This window comes from Mchenga conophoros, linkage group LG3 (assembly GCF_057382185.1).
Source record: "Mchenga conophoros isolate Kocher_MC1m ecotype Shallow Benthic linkage group LG3, M_conophoros_male_GT1.1, whole genome shotgun sequence".
NCBI lineage: Eukaryota > Metazoa > Chordata > Actinopteri > Cichliformes > Cichlidae > Mchenga > Mchenga conophoros.
Window position 1 is genome coordinate 42309383 of NC_140528.1, and position 25476 is coordinate 42334858.

The following is a 25476-nucleotide window of genomic DNA, read 5'->3' on the forward strand; positions in this document are numbered from 1 at the left end:
CAGGTACTAAAGAATTACCTGGTACCAGGTACTGATGACCATTCACACTCACATTCAGACCTCTGGGCGATTCAGAATCACCAGTGAACTTAACCCCACTGACTGCATCTCTGTGGACTGTGGGAGGAACCTGAAGAGAACCCACACAAACACAAGGAGAACATGCAAACCCCCCACAGAGACTCCCCGACCAGGTGGTGGATGCAAAGCCTGGGTGTCACCATGTGGCCCTCTTAAAAATATATTTAGGTACTTTAAATATACACAACATGTAAACTATAATAATAAATGAAAGTTATAATGCTACTTATGTCAGCTGTAACTCTCATCTGGACTCTAATTTTTACAGTTTTGATTTTATTATTGAGTGTCGGTGCAAAAACTAAAAACCCCAAATGAACAGTTATTAATAAATATAACAAACATACAACATACACTGATAAACACACAGAGCCGATCTGAGTTTTTTTTAAAAACTGATCATCTGCCAAGAAGTCATTTCCATCCATCCAGCTGGAGCCTATCCCAGCTGTCATAGGGCGAGAGGCGGGGTACACCCTGGACAGGTCGCCAGTCTGTCGCAGGGCTAACACACAGGGACAGACAACCATTCACACCTATGGGCAGTTTAGATTTTTCAATTAACACATCCCCACATTTCCAATGTTTCTATTTATTTTTTTATTTTATTTTTATGTGTAATGTCTTTACTTATATTGGTAAGTAGACTTTAGTGAACATGACTTATGACGGGTTATATAAAATATAGAAATAAGCTGTTTAGTAAAGTATCTTAAAGACTGTGTTATTTGACACATTTCACATATTATACACCAACAAGTCATTTACAGCAGTGTTGGCCAATCATTTTTATGCAAATACCGGAAACTAGTTCGGGGCACAACCGTATTTGGCGCCGTTACCGTCCCGAGCGAACGTCGTCACAGCGGGGACACCGGACAAGATGGGTACCGGAGTTCTTACGTCGCTCTTCGGGATTCTTCTCGTCTGTTATTTCGCGTTTGCATCAACAGGTGAGTATGTAACTCTTAGATTGCTGATGAATTGATTTGCCGTTATTGGCATATTAAACACACGCAACCGGGACGTAAACGTGATTAGCGAAGCTCGCCGGTTACCGGGCTTCGAGCGCAAGTTAGCTCGCTAGTTGCGAAGTAGAAGCGGCTCTGTGTGGTGTGAGTTTTCTGTGTGTTTTGCTTAGTGTTGGCATTTGTGTGTAGTTTAAGTGATCACTGTTAGAGCCACCGAGACATGATGGACATCGTTTTTCGGCTGAAACCTCAGAAAACAGAAAACGTTCACTTCAATCAAAACACAGCTACCCACCGAGCTAGCGACAGCAAGGCGGCACGTCACGCTAAAGTTAGCCTGTCGGTGCAAACAAGAGTGGCGGAGAAAAAGCGGACTGTCCCGGATTACTTTCACATGACAGGGGATTTTAATCAGGCAAACCCGAAGTTGGGATTAATATAATGCTATTAGCATGTGCAGTGCTCTGGTACGGGAGAAAATTAAGAATAAAAAGCTCGAAACTGACTTTTCGACACGATGTCGTGCTTCCGTAGCGATCAGCGAAGGAGGAGAAGCGCTACCGCGAGGCTTAATGGTCGCGGCGAGTAACAGGTCGGCTGGCTTCACCCCGGCGCACAAATCACAGCTCACTTTACCGCGTTATCTCAGGAGAACAACCAAGCCACTAAAGAAGTACTAAAACTTGTACTAAAACAAGTAAAAGTACTAAAACACACTCACAACTGGAACACTGATCAGAATCAGAACCTCGTTAACGGCGTCAAGTACCTGCTGAGAACATTACTGTAGTGAAGTTTATCTCCCCATCCAGAAACCCTGGATTACAGCCAAGGGCAGGGATAAAATTTGATTAGTACTTTGAACATTACTGTGTGATGTGGTTAATGAACCATAGTCACGGTGGAGGCATGGCTGAGCAGCAATGCTTTTATTCCTTGTCCTGGATCGCCATCTTGTGGCAGATTTGGGAATTGTTTAGGAAGTATTTTCCTATTTTTGTACATTGAGGTGTCGCAGCTTCTTAGTATGTTTTTCCTGTCGATGTTTGTTATTAGTTTTTTTTAAACACGTACTATCACGTTGAACATAAAGTAAAGTTAACCTCTTGCAGCCTCTTCTGCAGCACAATCCAGCGTTACACAAACGTGCAGCACTGTGTACAGTCCGCCCTACAGGGCCGACTCCACAGCACACAAACCAGGCTGTGGCCCCGCCGTCTTTACTCTCTTCACCAGCCAGGGCTGAAACACGACCTCCCCACGCTGTGTGTCCGTGTTTACCACAACACGCAGAGACTCTAACATGTACCGAACGAGCTGCTTTGCTTTGTATTATCCATTAACAAGTTTGAGGAAAAAACATCAGCGTGGAGTCATGGATAGCCTTGGACCTTGAAATATAATTTGGACTTTAATGTGGAAATTTCGATGTTGTTCTCAAAAAAAGTCTTTCTTGTATTAATGTTGCCCTGAGAGTCTTTGATAGGAGTGACAGAGAGTCACTGATCTTCACTCTGCTTGGCTGCTGTACAAGAGACTAGTTGCATTTTAACCTTTAACCTCTCTGATCTGTGCTGTTTCCAGCTGTGTCTGGACAGAACATCACTGTGACGTGTCGAGCTCCAAACAACAACACAATCACAGCTGTAAAGTGTAAAAGACCTGACCTGGGAAATAAATATGTGTTTTTGTATCGGCAAAAGCGCATTGATACCAATAACCAGCAAAATAACCATTATTTTAATGACATTTAAATCATGACTGAAAACGAGTATGAAAATTGTTAACGCGTGTTATCCATTTGAAACCAAATTAAAATGAAAACCAGCGCAAAACATCGAACTAAAATAATAACGCTGTGAAAAAAACAACAATTGTTTAAGGTTACGCTGACACGGTCCTGAAATTCTGCTGGACTCATATGTTTCATGTTTCTCTTTGAGTGTTTTTGGATGGAGCCCATCACAATAATCACTGTTCTAGAAATGAAAAGTTGCATTTTAACCTTCGTGACCTCTCTGCTCTGTGTTGTTTCCTCTTTCAGCCCAGAAAAACATCACAGCTGAGTCTGGACAGGACATCACTCTGACATGTCGAGCTCCAAACAACAACATCACAGTTTTAGACTGGAGCAAACCAGACTTGGAAGGTAGCTCTGTCCTTTTTTATGACAAAGGGTTCAATGATACCACCAACCAGCATCCGTCTTTTAAGAACCGGGTGGCTCTGCAGGACAGACAGATGAAGGATGGAGACGTGTCTTTGATTCTGAAGAACGTGACGATTAATGACGCTGGAACATACGAGTGTGGTGTCATCCAGAAACGTACAGATGGTTTGAAGATCCTCTGCAGCATCACCCTGAGTGTTGTTGATCCTCCAGGTGAGTGAGTAGAGTTGAGTGTGTGTGTGATCAGAGGTGAAGCTGCTTCCTGGTTGTTGATGTTTGTTTCTAAAGATGTTGTTGATGAGACTTTGTAGAAAGCAGCTGGTCTGAGTGATGTGATCAGAGTGCAGTAGATAATGTCTGACAGCAGTTTGAAGAGGAAATGGATTCTGTTCTGTTCTTCACTCATCACCTACCTGACAGCTGACACCTCACACCTGTTTCTCACCTGCAGGTCAGACAGGAGGAGACACAGAGGATGGAGGGAAGGAGGATGGAGGGAAGAAGGATGGATCTGTTGGAATGAAAGTTGCTGTTGGGGCTATTGTTGCTGCTGTTGTTGTTGTTGGTGGTGGTTTTCTGATTTACAGAAAAGTTAAACCAAACAAACAGGGTTCATACCAGCCTCCAGTTAAAATTCAGCATGTTTGAAATGTTTCGGTTTTTCCAGCTGATCAGAGTCTCCCAGAGAACAGTTGAGGATATCCTGAAATTAATTTTCATGTCCTCGCTTTTCAGCACTCAAAGCGCTTTATACAACAAATTCATTCACACGAGCACTTCTTCCAGTCTCTTAAGTGCTCAATCTAACATTCATACACATTCACACTCCAATGGATGCATCGGAGAGCAACATGGGGTTAGTATCTTGCCCAAGGATATTTGGCATGCAGACTGGAGCAGCCTGGGATCGAACCACCGACCTTCTGGTTAGCGGCCACCTGATCTACAGCCCGCCTTCCTGTATGGAAATTCAAGTGTGCCAGGACTCACAGGTGATTGGCTGGCCAGGGACCTATGCCCGCCCAACTGCATGCAGATCGGAGCCATTGGCTGCTGCGGGATCCTCGAATGCAGCGGACCAATGACGCGGCTGCCTGCGTTTACCTAGGAATACAAAAGGCTGAGGATTCTTCGCTCGTGGGGGACTCTTTGATTTGAGCAGACTGTGTAGGCTGTCCCTCCTGCCTCTGCCTTTTGCCTCGGTTTTTGAGAGAGTGTTCTTGTGTTATTTTTTTCCAATCATGTAAGACAAACGAGCTGAACTGTAACACCAGCAAGTGCCAAAAGACAATTTTCACAGATTTCTTCAAATTGTTTTCTTTGGTGCAAAAAACAGACTGTGTGGATTTTTCCATATTACTAACATGCCAATTTGTTTGTTGTGATTTATTATCAGCCAGACTCATATTTTCTTTAAATGACAAATTTATTTAAGACGGAGTGATTTATCCAAGTCTGGGATGGTACGTGTTAACAGCCGCTCATAGATCCTACCTGCCGGATCTTCTTTTCATTGATATTGCTATTATGACTGATGAAGCCGAGCTGGTGAGTTTCTGTTTTAACTGAGTAACATGTTAAAGCTATAAATATGACTATTACTAAACTGTACTGTCATTAATAGTGTTGCTTTGTTAATGTTGTGTGGTTGTTTTATTTTGTGTCTTTCAGTTGATTACCTGGCTTCTGTAAAGGCACGGTTACTGTACTGGTGTTAGTTTATGCTTGTGCAATAAAACTTATAAAAGGCAGCAATCAGAGTACGACACAGTTTCATCAGTTAAAACACACCCTTACGGTGGGAGTTTACTAATTTAAAGGTAGTTAGCTTAGTAAAAACCGTACACAGACAAACAGTCCAGCAAACATTTTCACATTTTATTTTTACATTTCCAATAATTAATGATTATTTTTTAAAGTTGTATAAAAATGATCCAAATTAGAAGTTTTGTCTTTAACTCCTCAACGTCTGACCAACAATCATGCTGAGCTTTGTATTTATCTGTAAAGGAACTTTTCCCAAACAAAGAGTTTGTGCTTCAAATGTTTCTACTGTAAATAAAGTTCCTGTTGATATGATTGTTGTTGTAAATAAATCTGAAGCTGGAATCAAAGTAATCCATGTTTTTTTTTTCTTGCAGATTTCAGACAATTTTACAAAAAATATTAAGAATAAATCCCATAAACTGTCAAAGTTTATAAACACAACAGCTGTTATAAATGTTGTAAAACACATTTATGTTTTAATTTGTTAAGCTGGTTGTTTATGACTACAGAGAGAAAGAACAAAGGATTTAACTGATGTGATATAAATCATGCTCTGATGTGCAGACATGGAAACAGAAAACCTCATTCACATGTTTCACACATCACACTGATTTTGATGTTTTCTTTCCACTAATGTGACAAAAACGTCCTTCATGCATCTCCAGCTGGTTTCTTGACCATGACGATGAGTTCACTGTACTCAGGTCGCCTCCACAGTCTCCACATCTCAAACAAATGTGTTGGAATGAGAGATTCACATCATGTTCATGTTGTGCTCTAATTGGCTCTCAGGTCAGCTGTTACACCATCTCTAAATGACCTCCACCTCCTGCCACTGGATGTGGTGAAAGGTGGAGTATTCAGAGGATTACAGTCAAAGTAAATCAGTATGAGGTCAACAACATGGCGAGAAACACTTTGGTGTTTAAAGTGACAGATCTTTGACACTAGGAGGAGAATATAAAAAGACAAATGGTTCACGTGGCTCTACAAAGGCCTTTATATACACTTCATATCCAGTTATAATTTAAAGCAAAATTCTTCTGAGTTAACATCCTGTAGATTTGGGACTAATCCTCTTTCTCCATGGATCCAGTGCTGGTGACTAATCTAGAACTGGTTCTGTGTTCCCATCAGGAAAAGTGTGTTTCTGCTGAGAGGTGGAGTTCACCTCATTGCCAGTAGAGGGCAGCATCAGAGCTCGGTTTGATCACAGCACTGAGCTGCTGGTCCATTTTTATAGAAACTTGCTCCTGAGCACTTCAGTCGTGACTCTCACCTCTGCTGGTCTGAACTTATTGAACCAGCGACGTCTCCAGACTGTCTAAGACTGAATGACGTCACAGATGTTTACGACCTCAGCACACACTGCACAGGAACTAAGACTCACGTGTGCAGCTGCTTAAAATTAAAATTATGTGTTGGCGCTATTGATGTGCAGTGTTGGTCAAGTTACTTGAAAAAAGTAATCAGTAACTAATTACTGATTACTTCCCCAAAAAGTAATCCCGTTACTTTACTGATTTCTTATTTTCAAAAGTAATTAATTACTTAGTTACTTTTTAAAACACGATTTACAAACCTGAAGAGGTGATAAAGTGATAGATCTTTCAGCCCAAATCTACTTTTTCTGCATAATCCATCATACAAAATGTAATCAAATGGAAAAGTCTCTTTTTAAAACTTGTTTCATTAGTTTTAATCTTTTAACTTTATGCATCAAGCAAAAATTTAATTACATGCAACATTGACTGACTGGAAGAAATTTGTTTAACATTTAAACCTATTTTCTGCACATTCCAGCACATAAAATAAAATATTTTTTGTGTTTACACTCAGTCTTTCAAATAGATGCAAGTAAAACACAGCAGAAAATAAATAAAGTCAAAGACTCAGCGGTCCTGTTGCTCTATTTTCACCTGTAAAGCAGGAGTAGGGTAGGCGGAGGTTTACGGTCAGTTGAAGAATCCGCGAGTTTCTCTGTGAATTTAGGTCCTAGTGCACTCGGTGCTTGCTTGGAAGTTTAGGGTTTTTTTCGCTGTAAAAAGAAGTTTTCTTCCCACGCACAATGGACACTAATGTTTTTGTCACTTTTTATGGAATCAAACTCAAAGTAAGGTCAGTACTTCCACGCTTTAAACGCTGCACACTCATACTCTCTCCCACACTTGATATATTATCCATTGTTGATCTGCACACAGCTGTTGCCACGAACGTCGCACTCGCTTACGTCACTGTCATGAGACATTCTCGCAAAAAAAAAAAATCATGGTTTTAGTAACGCAGCGTGCTTACGGGAAAGTAACGGTAATCTAATTACCGTTTTTGCAATAGTAATCCCTTACTTTACTCGTTACTTGAAAAAAGTAATCGGACAGGTGTAACAGTGTACATAATAAAGCCCCAAGAGTGTTTTTGATATTTATTTCTGACATGTGAAAAACATTTTTTAAAGAATATGTTTCAAAGTTAATTAATTCATGAGAATAAAATCTAATGTTTAATTAAAGCTTCAGTGACAAACTACAGCCAACAGGTGGCAGCACATCTCTCTTCCCCTCATGAGCACAGCCACTTTACCACCATCACTGCTCACTACAAGGCCTGTTTCTGTTTTGCTCCAAGTTTAAAACTCAGGGGGAAGAAACAGATGTTCATGTTCAGGGGCTCTCCTGCATGCGCACACACACACACACACACACACACACACACACACACACACACACACACACACACACAGTGTCCATAGGTTTAGTTTAATTATTTATTCTGGCCGCATCCTGTTCACAGCACCAGCTGAAACCAAAGAAAGTACAGCAACAATCTGATGATCTGATTCTGGGGGTCGTGCAGTTGTTTATGTGGCTGTTTTTGTCAAACAGGAAACATCCACAAAGAACATTAGTGAAACAGCACAGGAGGAGAAAATGTGCAGCTTCACCCTCTAAATTATTTCTGCTTTAATTCTGGAATGATGATGTCATGAAATTGATTAAATCAAATTTCTGACCAGTAGTGTTTGTGCTGTGCTGAGTCGATTATTTACAGGCTGTCTACAGAGGAGTCTCCTTCTGCCTCATTTCAGTTTCCCGAAGTGAAAAGTCACACTCCACCAGTCCCCACCTTATCATAAATGTTTATCTACAAGTCACTGCACTACACGTCTCCTGAGCTCTGCCTGCGGTTATGACAGAGTTCACGAGCTGCACTCGTGGCTTCTGACTGTTCAAAACAAGGTGACTGACAGTCAGCTGCTTTTTTTTTTATTATTATGGAAGCAAAGGGCACCGCGCGAATAGCAGACGCTGAAGATTCACCACTACCAGCATGACTTTATGATGACAGAGAAAATAAATAAATACATGAAACCAGTTCCTGTTGGAAAAAGAAAGATAAAAACAGACCTTAATGGATCCTTTAAAGTCTGGATGTGAGGGAGTGTTGAAGGTGCTGGAAGTCACGATCTTTTGAACGGGACAACTAAGCCGTCATCTCCAGAGGATGGACTCATCTGTGGCACCACGTCTGCAGCTTTCATGAAAAGCTGTTTTGGTAGTTATTATATACAGGACATTATCCCCAAGACATAAAAACCACATGTACAAACCTGACATCAAGTGTTTTCAAAAAAATTGCTGACTTTGCCCAAAATAAGGTTTTAAAAAGCTTTGCTAGCTCTGGAAATAAAAAAAAAAAAAAAGAGTTACTGAGTGACAGTTTAAGTCTGGAGGGTTAATATTTACACTGTGTTGTGTTTCTGTAAACAGAGTTTTAATCATGAGAGGAAATAACCCAAGAGGATCTGAAATGAGCTGCAGCCATCCCTGCGACAGCCCAAAAACAGTACCAGTCACTGTTAGAGGAAATACTTTTCTTCTTGACTGTGCTGATTGAACTCGTTTTTTAGTTTGTCAAATAGAAATCTAAACATATTTGAATGCTGGACTTCTACATTAACTAAGAAAGTAATTTTTGCAGGAAAGTATTTAGGACAAAACACAGAATTATAGAGTTACTCAGACTTAAATGAAGGAAGAGGAAATGCACAGATGTAAACAGGCTCAAGTTAATGACATAATTTCCCCATTTTTACTTCAATCAGAGAAAAAAGGCCCCAGAGGAAATAAGACCAAACAAACAAACCCTTCACTCTGTTACTTGTGATGCGTGAGGCTCTCATTTTATTTCTGTGATCAGATCAACAACAATAAATATCAAAAAATTATGTCACAACAAACAAAGGAGAAATATAAAAACATGGTACAGAGAAATGAACATGTTCAAATACATACATACGAATACACAGAAAATATGTATCATCTCCTAATTTGAGCCACATAACATAAGAAAACATAACAAAAAACAGAGTGAGGCTCCATTTCCCTCCACAGGCTTTCATACCTCGATCTTCCTTCAAATTCCTGATACGACCTCGTGTCCTGCTCACTTTCATTTATTCAGGTTTTAGTTTTGAACATCCGTCCATCTTCTTCCACTTTTATTTTGCTCATTGCACTGTCCCCTTTTGATCTTCAAATATCCTTTTTATTCCCCTTTTTATGACAGTGGATATTTACAATGGACTCGGCTCATCACTCAGAGTCAGATTGGATCCACAACATTTGTACTGACGGTGGTGTGATCAGTGATGGGTAACAAAACAAAAAACAACAAGTGAAACATTAACATTGAGTACACTAGTCAAAGACATAAATTCTGAAAAGGCCTGAGAACGGATCAATAAAAATCAGAAACCTCTGGACTGTTTTCAGAGCAGCTGCTGCTTTTAGATCTCAGAGGAAGTCCCTCTCTGACCTCTGCCACAGAGCGCTCTGCAGCCTCACCACACACCTCAAACGTACAAACGACAAACAAATTAGATTTTAAACCAACCGGAACTTCACGACTGAGCAGTTTTCTGATGAGTTTCAACACCTTCAGGCAGCACAACAGGCGAGGATGCAGATCAGGAGAAAGGACGAGATCCTGAGGCATCAGAACAGGAAACGAGCCAAACTGTCAGGGCTGAAAGCACCAACTGACTCAGATTGTGTTAAAACATCTTCAGATTGAAAATCCTCTCTATTCACCAGATTAATGCTCATGTGAAGTCCTGAAAATGAAAAACGCTGAAAGATCAACTGTGTATTTTGCACAGAGGAACAAGAACAAGATGTCATGATGGAAGTCTAAAAACAGCCACGCCCGAGGTGGAGATCTGAACTTGAGATCAGCTGAGTTTAAATCACTGATAAGGTTTCTGATATTTACAGATCCAACTCAGAACTTTCCACAACTCATATAATAACACAATAAAACCATTATGATAATGGTTTTTATATTTTATTAAATAAATAAATATCATGGGTATACTATAATCACATATTAGATTACATTGAGTCATTATTTCTAATGGGGGCGATGGACAGAAAGCAGGAAGGTGGCTGATTGGCTGCAGTTGCCACAAACAGAAATAAATCAAGTGTTTAAAAGTGCAAAATAAAAACTTAAAGTTAATAAAGTGCTTAACTCACTGAGAGAACTTGCTAACCGTGCTATTGTGGCCCCATCTTAATGCCCCGTCTAATCAGAGCTTACATAAACTGATCTACTCTACGTCTGTCTCCTCCACCTCTCTACCTGCTAAAAGCTCCACTACGCTCACCTGCTGTTCTCACGGTAAAATCAAGCTCTGCAGAAAAATGCACAGAATAAAGTTAAACTTAAAAGAAAAAAGAAGAAAAATAAACAGATTTAAAGTTTATAAAAAGCTTGTTGCAGCCACAGTATTGATGTAATGTTACTTTTAATGGTTGTTGGGAGAAAATGACTCCCGAATGTGACTCAAGATCAGAGGAGCGGTGCATCGAACCCTTGTTGCTGTGAGATGAGTGCTGTCAACAGACGCTCTGTTTATGCTGTCTGCTCGCTAAATAACAATGCTTCACACATCGTCTCAAACATTTCAGATCAACTGTTTAACATTTCAGGTGGATGTTCATAAGAGTTGCCGCGTGTTGATGATTTCCATTTTCGGATGAAAAATACTGCAACACAAACGCCAACAATAAGACAACTTACAACTGCAACAATAATGATAATTAAATCATGCGTGTCCTTGTGTTCTACAGTCGGATCTCCTGAAGAGAAAAACAAAAATAAAACAGGTGAGAGGCCTGAGGTATGCTGACAGCATTTCTTTTACACTGAAATACGCCTGGCAGTTAGCAGAGGTCATAACGTCCAACAGTGACGTAACTGTCAGAAAAGTAATAAAAGTATCGGCAGGCGCTTGGATCATAAACACTGAGCACATCACTGTGCTCATGTTTCAGAAACCAACGCTTTTATTTTTTCTCTCAAACACTTGCATGTGTATTAGGTAAAGTACCTTAAAGGTACCTTTAAAAAAAAAACCCTCAACAGCAAGCAACAGAACGAAATATACACTTAAATATAAATATATACTTCTAAATTCTTCAGTTTTCAGGCCCCTCTTCTGTGGAACCAGCTTCCAGTTTGGATTCGGGAGACAGACACTATCTCTACTTTTAAGATTAGGCTTAAAACTTTCCTTTTTGCTAAAGCATATAGTTAGGGCTGGACCAGGTGACCCTGAATCCTCCCTCAGTTATGCTGCAATAGATGTAGGCTGTTGGGGGATTCCCATCATGCATTGAGTTTTTCCTTTCCAGTCACCTTTCTCACTCACTATGTGTTAATAGACCTCTCTGCATTGAATCATATCTGTTATTAACCTCTGTCTCTCTTCCACAGCATGTCTTTATCCTGTCTTCCTTCTCTCACCCCAACCGGTCGCAGCAGATGGCCGCCCCTCCCTGAGCCTGGTTCTGCTGGAGGTTTCTTCCTGTTAAAAGGGAGTTTTTCCTTCCCACTGTCGCCAAAGTGCTTGCTCATAGGGGGTCATATGATTGTTGGGTTTTTCTCTGTATCTATGAAGCGCCTTGAGGCGACTTTTGTTGTGATTTGGCGCTATATAAATAAAATTGAATTGAATTGAAATACATTTTCCTCACAGAAAGAAAAAAAGCAGGGGTGCACCCAAAGAGCAGAGTGCAGGGTGACACTGCACCACATGAAATCTGAAACTTTAGTTCATTACTTTACACTTTTAGTTGTAAGTCTACTGATATATATTGCTGGATTAATATAGATAAAACCACCGAGCAGCATAACTGAATAAAATTTCCATCTTATACATTAAAAGGATGCACATATTAATGCTACAACAACTATGATCCAGTCATATCATGCATATTTTTCTGCATTATAATTTACTCTGCCATAGGCACTCTACAACATCAAACTCAGTTTAAACAGTTCTCATGTCCGACATCTGTGTCAGCCTCAGAGCCTCTGGCTATCAGCTCTTTGCCTTTTTCTCGGTTCACTGCGCCACCACCTTCAAAACTCTAAGACAGTCAAAGAAGTAAAATGCACTCGGCTGGTATAATCACACACAGGAAAATGAGCAATAACAGATGTCTGAATGAAAATAAAACGGGGCCAATAAACAACTACGTCAGATCAGATTTATCACCACTCACACGCCACTGCAGGAAGCATCAGCATATGTCACGTAACACAAGTAGAAAGATCATGTTAACTGCAGACTGCAGTGATCTTTCAAACCACGTCAAGTTCGTGGAAAGTAGACCAAAAAAGATAAATAAATCCTCTGCAGTGGCAAAAGTTGGGGCTTTTTGTGTCTCTTTTTCCTTTTCTTTTGTTTTTGAAATCAAATGGTGGAAAATAACAAGCATGGTCTTCTGTTTTTACCACGCATGGACAGACAATGCTTCCCTCAGAGAACATCTGTGGGGGTGCAAAAAGCCAGCATCACAGTTCACAGACACAAAAAGCTCTTTTGTGCTTAGCAGTGCAGCGAGGGCTGCAATTTGGCTCTGCATGTCCCTACAAGTCAGAAGAAGAATAAGTAGTAAGGTGGACCTCTCAACTCACCAGAGTCTATGACTGTGAGGTCGATGGACCGCCTGGACTCACTCTGAACTCTCTGACCGCTGCTGAGATCACTGGTTATAATCCGACACTCATATGTTCCTGTATCGTTGATGTTGACGTTCTTCAGAATCACAGAAACGTCTCCGTTTTTCATAGACGGGTGTTTCAGCTCCACTCGGCCTTTAAAACGCTCGTGCTGGTAGCTTTCATATGAGCGCCGGTTTCGGTAGAAGAAGACGTATCCGTCTGACTTAATCTCAGGTATGCTCCACTCTAACAGGGTGATATTTACACTGCTGAGACTCTGACACTGAAGAGTGACATCTTGTCTAGGCCTCACTTTTATCTCTGTGTGACCAAAGACAAAAGAAAAAAAGAACAAACATTGATAAGATGTTGCGATCCATTTCTTTACGACATATTGTGTAGAAATGCTGGCGTAACTCCTCCTGTACAGTTCTTTTTTTTCAGTAGACGAGCATATCTAGAGACATCTGACAGAAACTATTTGGATCGAGGAAGTCTTAAAAAAACATCAGTGGATTAATCAAAGTAATGGATTCCTGCAGCTCGACATATTTCCAAAACAAGGCCAGGGACCAAAGAGAAATATGATTTTTTTTTTTTAAATTTCCTCTTGATGATGCACTTTCACACACAGTGACAAATGTCCTTGATAGATGTAGGCCAGAGGCTGTTATGGGCCTACTTTTCTGTTGCTTGTTGGGGAAAGCGTCCTCCATAAATGTGCATGCGTCACCTGCTCGTGTGAATAACTCATGCACAAGAAGAGAAAAGAATAAAAGCAAACTCATCCTCCTCAGTGGTTATTAACCTACCCATGTGTTCATTTACAGAAAAGAGGCAGCAAAAGCTACTGACTTAGATTACAGCACTCGATGTTTGTTTGTGTCTGTCTGGGTTATTTAAGATCACCTCAAGGGATCAAAAACTTTCTTGAAATCTTGAAATGCCTTGAGTAACAAGCTCTTCTCCAGGAAAACCAGATTTTCATCATATGGTACCAAGTGTTATGGATCAGACTTTGTGGCTATTTTAAAAGAATATTTCCTTTGAAAATAGCACATTAATTTCCTCATGCTGTTCTGAATCGCTAAACTCTGTTGACTGTTACCACATGTGTAGCTAAGAACCCACAATGACACAGATTTGTAAATAAGAATAAAATAGAATAGAATAGACCTTTATTCTCATTGTACATGCACATTGAAATTGTAGGTATGCCATGCCAACTGGGCGAGAGTGCAGGATCAAATAACAAACATGAGGAGTGTGTACAAAGCAAGAGAAAGGTCACGGATTAGCGAACAGGTTGTGAAGTCTCTTTTATTTCACGTGGCACACTCAGTTCCTTTACAGGAAAATGAGGATTGGTAGAGCCTAAATTAAGAGTTTCCTTTTCCTTGCTTCCTTCCAACTTAATGGTTTCATTTCTACCACTGCAGAAAACAAAAGTACAATATTGTGGACCTGACAGATTACTTGCACATACGCTGATGTTACACTTGTATGAACAAACTATAAACCTATGTCTGGGAGCTATGACGCCAAATGCAATAAGATGTGATAGAGTTGTAACACATGAGGTCATTTTCTGGGTTCATGAAGAAATGTCTGCAATTACACCAGTAAACTTTTGATATGTTATAACAAAAATTCATAGTGACATCATACCTATAACATAGTGCACGCAACATACTGGGGAAAACAAAGGTGGGACACCACCGGGAGGCAAAAATTCTGATAACTGCATATTTCTTGTGCAGCTGATCTATCAGTAATCATCTGACAACTTAAAACTACTGTGTCGTGTTTATGCACACTGACTGTGTGCAAGTACAACGCAAGAAGTATGTCCCGAGAAAGGTTTAATCCCTCAGAGGGAGACAAAAAATCTCCCAAAAACAAACACGACAAGATCAGCAAGATGCGACTTGACTAATTATAGTATCTTATCATAAGCATCTACCGACAGACACGCTAGTTAAACAGAAGAATGAAGCCAGCCCTTGTGACTTAGAGAAGATGTGGCAAGTTTTTAAATGAGATTAACTCCACATACTCAACTCTGCTGCTCTGTGTAGTTCAGCAGTTTTGTTAATGTAATTTTTCCAGTCTTTTCTTTTCTTTCAGTTCCAGTAAGATAGCGGTGGGGGAACTCCAGACAAGATTAAAGACCTGGCAAATAACAATTTCTGTCTCCAGCTCCGGAGATTTCCTCCACCTGTATACTCCCACGAGAGCACTGGGATCAGTTGTTCTTGGTGGAACCTAAGTTACGGATAAAGACCAGAGGTCCTCTGGAACAATCTCCTCCAAGCTATTCGCACGTCCAGTCCTGCTGCAAACACGCTGCTATTAATGTTTACATTTAAACAGCTGTTAAAACGTGCTCTAAAAAATTGTGAGTCACAGCATTTGTCAGACTGCCAGCAGTTTTTTTTTTTATTTTATTTTTAGCTACTCACCTTCTAATGCCACAGTCTCAAAAGTCAGAAGAAGAAGAAGAAGGATGTGAGACATTTCTGTTGAATAACTCACAACTGACCCTCCTGAAGCTGCTGGAAACTCGATTTGTGTAAATCTGGTGTCGTGCCAAAAGCAGTCTGAGGCAAGGGGCAGTCTGCTGCGTTCAGGGACACACCCACCTGAACTACATCAGCCGTCACAGTGTGCTTTTAACTCTGAAGCTGCACTCAATGTTTCTCTCTCCTGTTTTTGTTGTTTTTGTAGGAGAAAGCGCAAAGTGAACACGGGAAAGTGCCTCGAGCCCACATTCATGACACCCTAAAATGATCCTTATTTAGGTTTTGTATTGTTTAATTGTTTTTTTTATTTTTTTTTATTATTCCACTGTAGATGCTGTAGAAATAATATCTGCTTTCCGTCTGTGTATTTTTGTAAATATCTTGTGTAATGACAATGAACCTTATTGAATCTTCAGTGTGAATCAGTAACCAGCATCAACATTTAGACAACAAAGTTAACTTAGCATGGTTCTAACAGAGCTCACTGGCTGCCCTCTGGTGTTCGCCAGCGGTCACTGCAGGTTTAATTCTTACTCGGACGGAAGTGACGGACAAGGTAAGCGACTCATGTTGACGCCGGAGATTTTGGCGGAAAATTAAAGCGAATGGTAGTTTAGAATTGAACAAATTCCTTTAAGCTTCAGTATTACCAAATACACTTATCAATTGTCTTTATTTATTTTAATTGTGTGTCTTTAATTATTACCTAAACATTTCTATGTGCTACAAAATAGACATAATTGTAAATGTGCTGAGGTGAAACTATACTTTCAATAATATTACCACTACAGACGGTGGTTAATTAACAGGCTGATTAAATTAATCTATGCTGATCAGCTAGCTAAAAGTCTTTACTTTAGCAGCCCAAATCAGAGGCTAACATTAGCATTTGTTAGCGTCAGCTAGGAAACTAGGGTTAGTGTAACTTTGCCTGAAACTCTTTAAAGAGTAAAGTAGAGCTAAGTGTGGCTCAATTTTGAATACAGTTTGGTGCCATTTGCAATTGAGAAATACAGATAGTTTCTCTCTTTACTCTTAAAGTTAACAAATATGTTTTTTATATTTATCAACCTAAAAAAATAAACATTTAGTCTGATTTGATGTTACAATTAAAAAAGTGTTTGTGTTTTTATCTGAAGAGTTTGTAAATATCTGGTTTCAACTGTATATTTGATGATGTTGGTGTTTGGCTTGATTGTCAGCACAGAGAGGACAGAGAGGGAGAGAGAGCAGGTGAGACACACATGTTAGTCAAATGGTTGTTTACCAAAAGTAATCATATCATAGGTACTCATGTATCTAGTACCTAGTGTTTCTTTTTAGGTTTGTTATTTTTCAAATTCTATATTTATTAAGTTCTGCAGGCTTGTTTGCACAACAAGGCTAAATAATTATATAAACTTTTCTCAATCTAAATAGTGGACTTTGGTAGAATTAAAAAAATAAGTGTAGTGCAGGTCTATGATGATTTTTAGTGCTACTATCATCTAGTTCTGATTCTGGTTCTGTTTTGGTTAAATCCTAAATAGTCCTGATTTTGAACTGTTGTAGTCCTGTTTTAATTCCGGATCAGTTCTTGGTCTGGTTGAATTGGGGTTTAGTCCTCGTGTCTTGATACAGGCCCGACTTTGTTCTGCCTTGCTGCTTAATTAAAAAACTAGTTTAAGGTGTCCTGCACATATGATATATATTTTTCCCTATATGAAGTCATTCTTTTTTGAACAAAACTCAAAACAGAGCCAATTATTCTTTCCGTCATTTCTAACCCCCCCCCCCCCCCCCCCCCCCCAAATCCTTCTGGCTTGTACAGGGAGGAGAGGGGAGAGACGGACAGCAGGCGGCACCAAATAACCAGCTCTGCTTGCTGCTGCTGTGCTGAAGTCTCACACACAATCTGTCGAAAGGGGAGGGGAGCTGGCTGCTTCCACAGGGCACATTTCATTCATAAATTAATATTGTCGATCCGAGCCAATTATGTATTAATTATTTTTCTAAAAACATAAACACTGATCAGAAAACGACAGTCAGCACTTCTCACTTCATTTGTGGGACTTGTGGGCCTCAGGCTTTAAATGCAGTAATATGTAGGCCTGCTGCTGCCTCTCTCTTACTAGGTCAGTTAATATCAGCAGATATATATATATATATATATATATATATATATATATATATATATATATATATATATATATATATATATTAGCAGTGAAGTTGACTAAAGTGCTTTCCAATAATAAACAGAGATAACAGTTAAAAGCCATACATTAAGCAGAGAAATAAATTAATGTAAAATAAATACACAAATGAAAAAGAAGATAAAAATTAAATATTAAAACATAAGTAAAATAGACAAAATCTACAATGAATAAAATTAACAAAATAAAAAGATTAAGAGTGACCAACAGCTGACTAAAACTGACTACAAACTGACTCTGGTACTACTCCTAAAAAGCCTTTGAAAAAAAGTGTGTTTTTAAAAGTGATTTAAACATTTCAAGTGTTGGGGCCAGTGTAATATGGGGCAGTTTATTCCATAATTTGGGGGCCACAACAGCAAAAGCTTGGTCCCCCAGTTGTTTCAGTCTAAACAAGGGGACAGCAAGGGGTGACTGGTCAGTTGATCTAAGCGACCTTTGTGGAGTGTACAGGTGTAGAAGGTCTGACAGGTAAATAGGAGCCAGGCCATTTAAAACGTTAAAAGCAAAAAATAAAATTTTTAAATGAATTCTAAAACGGACAGGCAACAGGTGTAAAGAGGCAAGAACAGGGGTAATGTGCTCACGTTTGCGTAACCCTGTGAATAGGCGAGCAGCAGCATTCTGGACCATTTGCAAGTGTGATAGTGAAGCCTGATCAATACCAATATAAAGTCCATTACAATAATCAAGGCGAGCGGTCACAAATGCGTGTGAGACTCTCTCCAAGTCACAAAAAGAAATAAAAGGCTTTACTTAGAGCTGCCTCAGCTGAAAAAACTATTTCTCACTACTGTATTTATCTGTTCGTCCATTTTAAGAGCAACACAGAGATTCATATGTTACTATGTATTAATATATCACTGATGGGACATGAGGCCTGCTGAAGGCAGTCAAACTGAGGCCAGACTCAAGGTGATGAAAACCATCACTTGTTGAGCAAACTGAAGCTCTTCTGCTGCCACCTACTGGCTCTTATTCATCTGTGACTTTTTACACAGTGCATACACTCACTGGCCACAATTTTAGACACACCTGCTAGGTCTGCTATGTGAATCTCACAGAGAACATTGTGCAGTGCATGAACTGTTATTTGTTCTTCATTATTAAAATGAATGTTAGAAATAAACAGCAGCTTTTTTGTGACACTCTGCTCTAAATACGGAGTATGAACTGTACAACATGATGGGATTCCTCCATCCTTTACACCAGTTTACTGTCCTGTCAGATTCTTAGTTCAGCCAAGAGCTGCACACTCGTTTTATTGTCTGCGCCTGACCTCAGTTATTGGAGAGCTTCAGTGCCACTCGACAGCAGAGTAAGACCATTTTTAGAAAGTGGTTGGTTAATTTTTGTTGTCTGTAGATGTTACAGCAATGTAGCTATTTAAACTATTTGTTTTGAATTTAGCAGTTACTGATTCTTTTTAATTAAAGCAACTGGAAATACTTGTTTTTGTGTAGTTTAGAGACACACGTGGGTTCATCTACAGACACATTTGGGTTAAAATAAAGATTATTCATAGTCATTTCTACAATAATAAACACGTTGAACCTACAAGAGCAGAAAATATTAATTAATTGCCCAAAGTTTGAGCATTTTCCACGTAAAATCCACAATTTAAAAAACACTGAAACTCAAACCTTGACAGGACCATCATACAAACACAGAGGAGAGTGTAAATCATGACAGAAACCATGAACAGGAGCAGGTTTCACACACACCAGATTCAAACAGGATAAAAGTCAAACACAACACTGGTGCAGTTATTTTTAGCAATATGCTTGCAGTATATTTTATGAAGTTTAGCTGCTACTTCTGATACTACATCTTTGGAATTCTGCTTCATGGCTCATTACTTAACGTAAAACTAAAGGTCACAGAGGAGTTGATCGAAAATTCTCATAAATAGAAAATCTGTTCAAACATGTAATACTGATTGTTTTTTTATTGTATTAAAGTGATTATAGAAAGACTAATAAAACAAGTATTATTGATGTACACAATTCATTGTATGCCTAATTGAATTTTATATTATCATTATTATTTTATTGTTTCCTTTACAAAACATGTTACACAAAAATTACACGTAATCACAGGACACTTGCGGTCTAACAATGACATTGTGTCCTGATGTACTCGTTGATGTTCTTGTCCCATCCTGGACTGTGGTACTGACACTCACTAGTCCCAGGCCTCTTTTCTTTTGCTTAGCATGCAGCCTCAGGGTGCTGGACTTGGGGTGAAACCCTCCATGCATGGTCAGTAGTGATGGGAATTCCAGCTCTTTTAAGAGAACCGGCTCCCAAGTGGCCCTTCAGGTTGTTTTGTTGCTTTAATTAATTTATTATCAACAACAATATAAAATTATGCACAAAATGAACTACTTAATGAATCTGTGTTGTGTGTTGTGGCCTCTCTTTCTGTCCCACGTCTCAGGTCTCTATGTTCTGTCTCCGCAGTCTGATAAGTTTACATGTCTGGAGTTCAGTCCATGTGTTTCCTGTTTTACTTTGAAGGTCTGTGTTTCATGTCACTGCATTCAGTTTTGCTTTCCCCTATCTTGTTATGCCCAATTAATCCCAGCCATGTCTCCCTCCTGTTTCCTGTTTCCTGATCACTCCCTCTGTGTATATAAACTCTGTGTTTTCTTCTGTTGTCTGTCGTGTTGTCTGCTCATAACGTGTGTTTTCCTCTGTGCTCAGTGGTCCTAGGTTTCTAGTTTTTTGTTTGTTTGTTTTGCAAGTGTAATGTTTATTGAGTGTTTTCATTGCAACTGCAATAAAGCAGCCTCTTTGAGTCTACTCCCTCGTCTGAGCGTCCTGCATTTTGGGTCCTACTTCCTGCCTGCCACAGTGGAACATGCCACAATGCAGAGCTGGAATGGGACAAAAACAAATCGACCTGGCCATTTTGACTAGAGACCGGCCCACCAGGTATTATAGGAAAAGCTATAAAGTCTTTGAAAACAAATGCTGTTGTGAAAGTGATGTGCACTGTCTTATTGGTATATATGTATCAATCCAATAAAATGAAACCTTGCATTTAAATCTATTTTCCTTTTTATTCTGACTCACAGTAAAATAGCGGCAGAATGGTGGCACAGAGACAGTCCCGAGTTTGATTCCACCACCTGGCTGGGGTCTTTCTGTGTGGAGTTTGCATGTTCTCCTTGTAAATGGTAAATGGACTGGTTCTTATATAGCGCTTTTCTACTCTTCTGAGCACTCAAAGCGCTTTATGTGCATTCACTCAGTCACACCCATTCGCACAAGCACATTTTTGTAAGTGCTTTCTAAGTAACATTCACACACATTCATACATACTTGTGTTTGTGTGGGTTTTCTCACTTTGGCTTCCTCCCACAGTCCAAAGACATGCAGTTAGAGGCATTATGTTAATTGGTCACTCTAAATTACCCACACATGTGAGGTTGTGTGTCTCTGTGTTAACCCCGTGACAGATTGGTAACCTGTTCAGGGTGTACCCCACCTCTCACCCTGTGGTAACTAGTTAGGCTCCAGCCCCCCATGTCCCTGACAAGGGTAAGTGGAAGAAGATGGACTGAAGACTTAGGAGATCTTCTTAAATCTAAATATCACATATCCTGTGTCCCAACCTGTACCTTTATCTCTGACAGCTGAGTGAGGTCAGTTTTCCGTCACAGCTGGGTCAGTGCACCATGAATAATCAGGCTGGCTGTGAATCATCTCTACAAAAGTCTGTGTCGAGGACACATGCTGATGATGTTTACAACAATCTTAAGTAGTCAGATTTAGAGGTTGACAGTGAATCTCTTGTAGTTTCAGTGCTCAGCAGCTCAGAGAAAAGATGTGACTGAAACCAAAACCTAGAGCTTCTGAAAGGATCAGAAAACGAGGAGGAAACTTCAGTCTTTTCAGGCAGTCTGCTACTGACTGAAATAGATTTTTTAAAGTCACTGACTTAAACACACTTTGTTATGAACAGTAAAAAAAGAACATTTTCAGGATTCATGACATTTACTGAAGACCCCATCCATAGTCCACTGAGTGCCACCATGAGGTCAAAATGAAACATAGCTGCAGTAGGTCTGATTAAAAAGGAGCTTCTGCACAGTTTTTAGGTTTAAAAAGATTTAAAAAGTAAAGTTTGTTTTGAAATCTGATCTTTTTAATGTTACTGAGAAATATTTAGGAAAAAGCAGCAGGTGATAAACTGGACACCCTCAGACTGATAAAATATAAAAAGATGAGTATTACATATTTTACATTTACTAGACACTTTATTAGGTACACCATGTCTGTCTGACCCTCTTTTTTCTGTGAGAACTACTCTAATCCATCATGGGACTGATCCAGTAAGGTGATGGAAACATCCATCCATCCCCTTCACTTATCCTTTTCAGGGTAAGGGGGGTCGCCAGTCTGTCGCAGGGCTAACACACAGAGACAGACAACCAATGTTTCCAATTAACCTATCCCCACTAAGTGCATGTCTTTGGGAGGAAGCCAGAGTACCTGATTATGGAAGCATTCCTAAGAATTTTGTTGTCAGAATTGTTAGAGCGCCCTCTAGTTGAAGATAGCTTGCTATGACACTGGCTTTAAATCAATATGATAAAAATAAATTCTCTTTACAGCATGAATAACAGACGAGCTGCAGAAATGTATTAAGCAAAAGTGTAAACACCAGCTCATTTATTTCTTTATTTGTGTGGACAGAGAGTCGTGATGAGGATCACAGTAAGTGTAGCTGAGATATAATGGTAATGAACTTCCTTAAAACTATGTTTTATTTTTTGTTTTTTAATTATTATTATTATTTATTTAATTTATGTTACACAAAGCTTCCATATGTCACTGTTGTAGTGGGACATTAATCAGCAGGACACCATTTGTGAGTCACATATGTGGGGATTCACACTCAGAGATGCGACACATTCCCCCTTTAAAGTCTTTGTTTAGATTTGGTGTATGTTGCTTTACTAAGTATTAACTCATAAGTGTAAAAGTCCCCAAAACACATTTGATTACTTTAAATAAGAAAAATAGTGATCTAAAGAGTCAGTTATTTTTATCTGATTCTTTTTTTATACCATACAGTCATATAGATCACCCATGTTTTTTGTGCTAAATAGGGATGGAACATGGGTATATTATATATATTATATGTAATAGGGATAGAACACCTGTTTTTGTTCACTGATTTTGGGTATATTGTAATTTTTAAGGTTGCAAATTGTACTTTCAGACATTTTAGAAATATTAATTTTTTTATGAATATGTGTTTTGTAAATGATTTATCTTACTGGGAATTTGAATATTAAAACTCATTGTCCATCTAGTTCATTTCTGAGTATACTTCTCCTCATTGTTTCAGTGGCTGTTTAGGGAAAACACGTCACTGTTTTAATGTTTGCATATTGTAAGCAAGACTTGCATAGACTCCACACTGGGGTGGAAGAGAGGCATGTTTGTGTCTACTTATATTGCCTTTTAGAAAACAGAGCCAGTTTATTAACCAACCGACACAATGCAGTCTATCAGTTTATATCTGCTTCATCAGTATCATGTTTGTCTGACAACATTAAAAGCTTCAAAACAAAATCCACAGAGGTCAGAATCACTGGATTATCCAGAAAAACAAAACATGCAGTTAGTCAGTTGTAAACATCAGAGTCTAGCAATTGCTCGCTGCTCTCACACTGTGACTGTCACTACTGATTCTATGGCGCAAACAGGATAACAGATGGCTGTAGCTTCAAGCTTTGGTAAGGGAAGCCTTACACCTGCTTTATTTTTAATGACCAGCGGTGGGCGATTCACAGTTTCATATAAGTCTTTGTTTGTGATTTGTGACAATGTAAATGAAAACATAAAGTTCATCTTCCACATCGTGATATTCTAAGATGCATATATGAGGATTATGGAGGGTGAAGAATGCTTTTAAATATCATATAACAATTTCCTTGGTAGAAAACTGTGCAGACTGTCATGAATGTGCATTACGTAAATGCTTTTTAAACACAGAAAACCTTCACCAAAGTCATTGTTTCATACTTTACATAAAGCATGGTTGCTGAGGCAACAGTAAAATAAGACTGCCTTCACATTTGAAATTCAAACTAGCTTTATCGAGTGCAGGATCAGGTGATGGTTTAATGGAGTGGCCGTGTCACGCAATGTGGAAACTTCTGCAAACACACCCTGTTCATTTCTGTTTCCTCTCTGAAAGTTAAAACCATCATTACCATTCTGCATCTTTTTATTGCAAAACCACAGTTATGTGCTTGCTCTTACTATTTAGAGTTAGAGAAACAGCCATACTATATTTTGAATCATCCTTCATCAAATCAGTGAGCACAATCTTATATCTATGACCAGGGGATTAGATTTACAAAAAGGAATTGTTGAGATAATGGGTAGAGAAATGCTACCTATACAACTGAGATTTAAGCAGTATTTTATGAGAAAGTGACTTACAGTAAATGAGATGGGAGAAAATTAAAGTGGTTTTAGCAGTTCCACATTATTGAGTGCCGGTGAAGTTCTGGTTTTAGTGATTTTTCTTAAATAAGACTAAATGAGACCCACAAATGATGGAGTTCTGTGCCAGATGGCCTCCACAGTCACCTGATCTACATCTAACCAAAATGGTTTGGGATGAGATGGACCCCAGAGTGAAGATAAAGGGCCAACAAGTGCTCAGCATCTCTAGGAAAGCATCTCTTACAGGTGATTATATCATGAAGCTCATCGAGAGAATGCCAAGAGTGGGCGAAGCAGTAATCAAAGCAAAGGGTGGCTATTTTGAAGAATCTAAAATAATAATAATAATAAAATATGTTTTGAATTCTTTCACACTTTTTTGTTTTACTACATGATTCCATATTTGTTTATTCATAGTTTTGATGCCTTCAATGAGAATCTACAATGTAAATAGTCATAAAAATAAAGTAGAATCGTGAAATGAGAAGCTGATTCCAAACTTTTGACTGGTGGTGCATGAGTCAGAAAATCCTTCATTTCCTTGCACACAGAGGTTTGTATTTTCTTCACTTATCTTCAGCTTCTGCACTCTCTTCTAATTTCACTGATTCAATGGGAAGAATTTCTAACATCTATTTTGAGGGGCCATATTATCAAGAGGTGGTCATGACATGGACAAATAAGAGAAATGGCTGGAAATTTAGCTGCTAAGTTAAGTTTAGGATAGGCTAAGAGTAAAAACGAGGTATCCCAGCTGTCATCAGAAGAACAATTAACATGTTGCCCTAAATGATTTTAATTATGATTGCGAAATTTGTTGGCAGTATAATTAGAAGAGAGACCAAAGTCACTTACAAACCGAACAAACCAAACTTGTTAAGTTCAATAAAAAGGAATAAAAGTTTATTTGAAATCTCATGTTTGAATTCAGGAAGGGATTCTGAAACCAACTATTCCCCACCTCGACCTGCCCAGGTTAAAGCCATGTGTCAGTGAAATGAAAAATGTCTTGTTTCTGAGAAATGATTAAATAATGTAAAACAGAGAGTGTTACTCCCCCAAAGTCCAAGGACTATACTAAAACTTTGATGTTTTAAGTTTTATATTAGAATATGTTGGAGATGCCCAGAGAGACAGTGGACTTGTTGATTGGTTCCTTTGCTATCTGGGAAAGTAGTGGAGGTTTACACTATAATAGATGGGGAAGGAGCATGATACACTGAAGACCTAAAAACCACACTGATGACCAAGTTCACCATTTCATCTAAGGTGTATTGGCAGAAGTTCTGG

The 25476-nt window shown here is 39.1% G+C and overlaps 1 protein-coding gene across 2 annotated transcripts; it reads right to left on the bottom strand.

Moving 5' to 3' along the window:
* Positions 1–9145: 9145 nt before the first annotated feature.
* On the bottom strand, positions 9146–15650 carry LOC146578764 (V-set and immunoglobulin domain-containing protein 1-like). Of its 2 annotated transcripts, none has more exons than XM_085269095.1 (3): positions 15462–15650; positions 12973–13320; positions 9146–10102 (listed from the first exon to the last, which is right to left on the bottom strand). In XM_085269095.1, exons 1-3 carry the CDS (start codon positions 15514–15516, stop codon positions 9984–9986), a joined length of 522 nt encoding a protein of 173 aa, XP_085125221.1. In that variant the 5' UTR covers positions 15517–15650; the 3' UTR covers positions 9146–9983. The 2 variants fall into 2 exon arrangements, with proteins under 2 accessions (XP_085125221.1, XP_085125220.1); XM_085269094.1 differs by having other exon boundaries at positions 9146–11129.
* Positions 15651–25476: the final 9826 nt, after the last annotated feature.

Excerpts from the sequence above, each read along its gene's own strand:
- LOC146578764 (XM_085269094.1), bottom strand. The coding sequence starts at position 15,516 with ATGTCTCACATCCTTCTTCTTCTTCTTCTGACTTTTGAGACTGTGGCA. Across the intron at positions 13,321-15,461 it reads TGAGACTGTGGCATTAGAAG|AGATAAAAGTGAGGCCTAGA; the intron begins GTGAGTAGCTAA and ends TTGGTCACACAG. Across the intron at positions 11,130-12,972 it reads CCTCACAGTCATAGACTCTG|GAGATCCGACTGTAGAACAC; the intron begins GTGAGTTGAGAG and ends TTTTCTCTTCAG.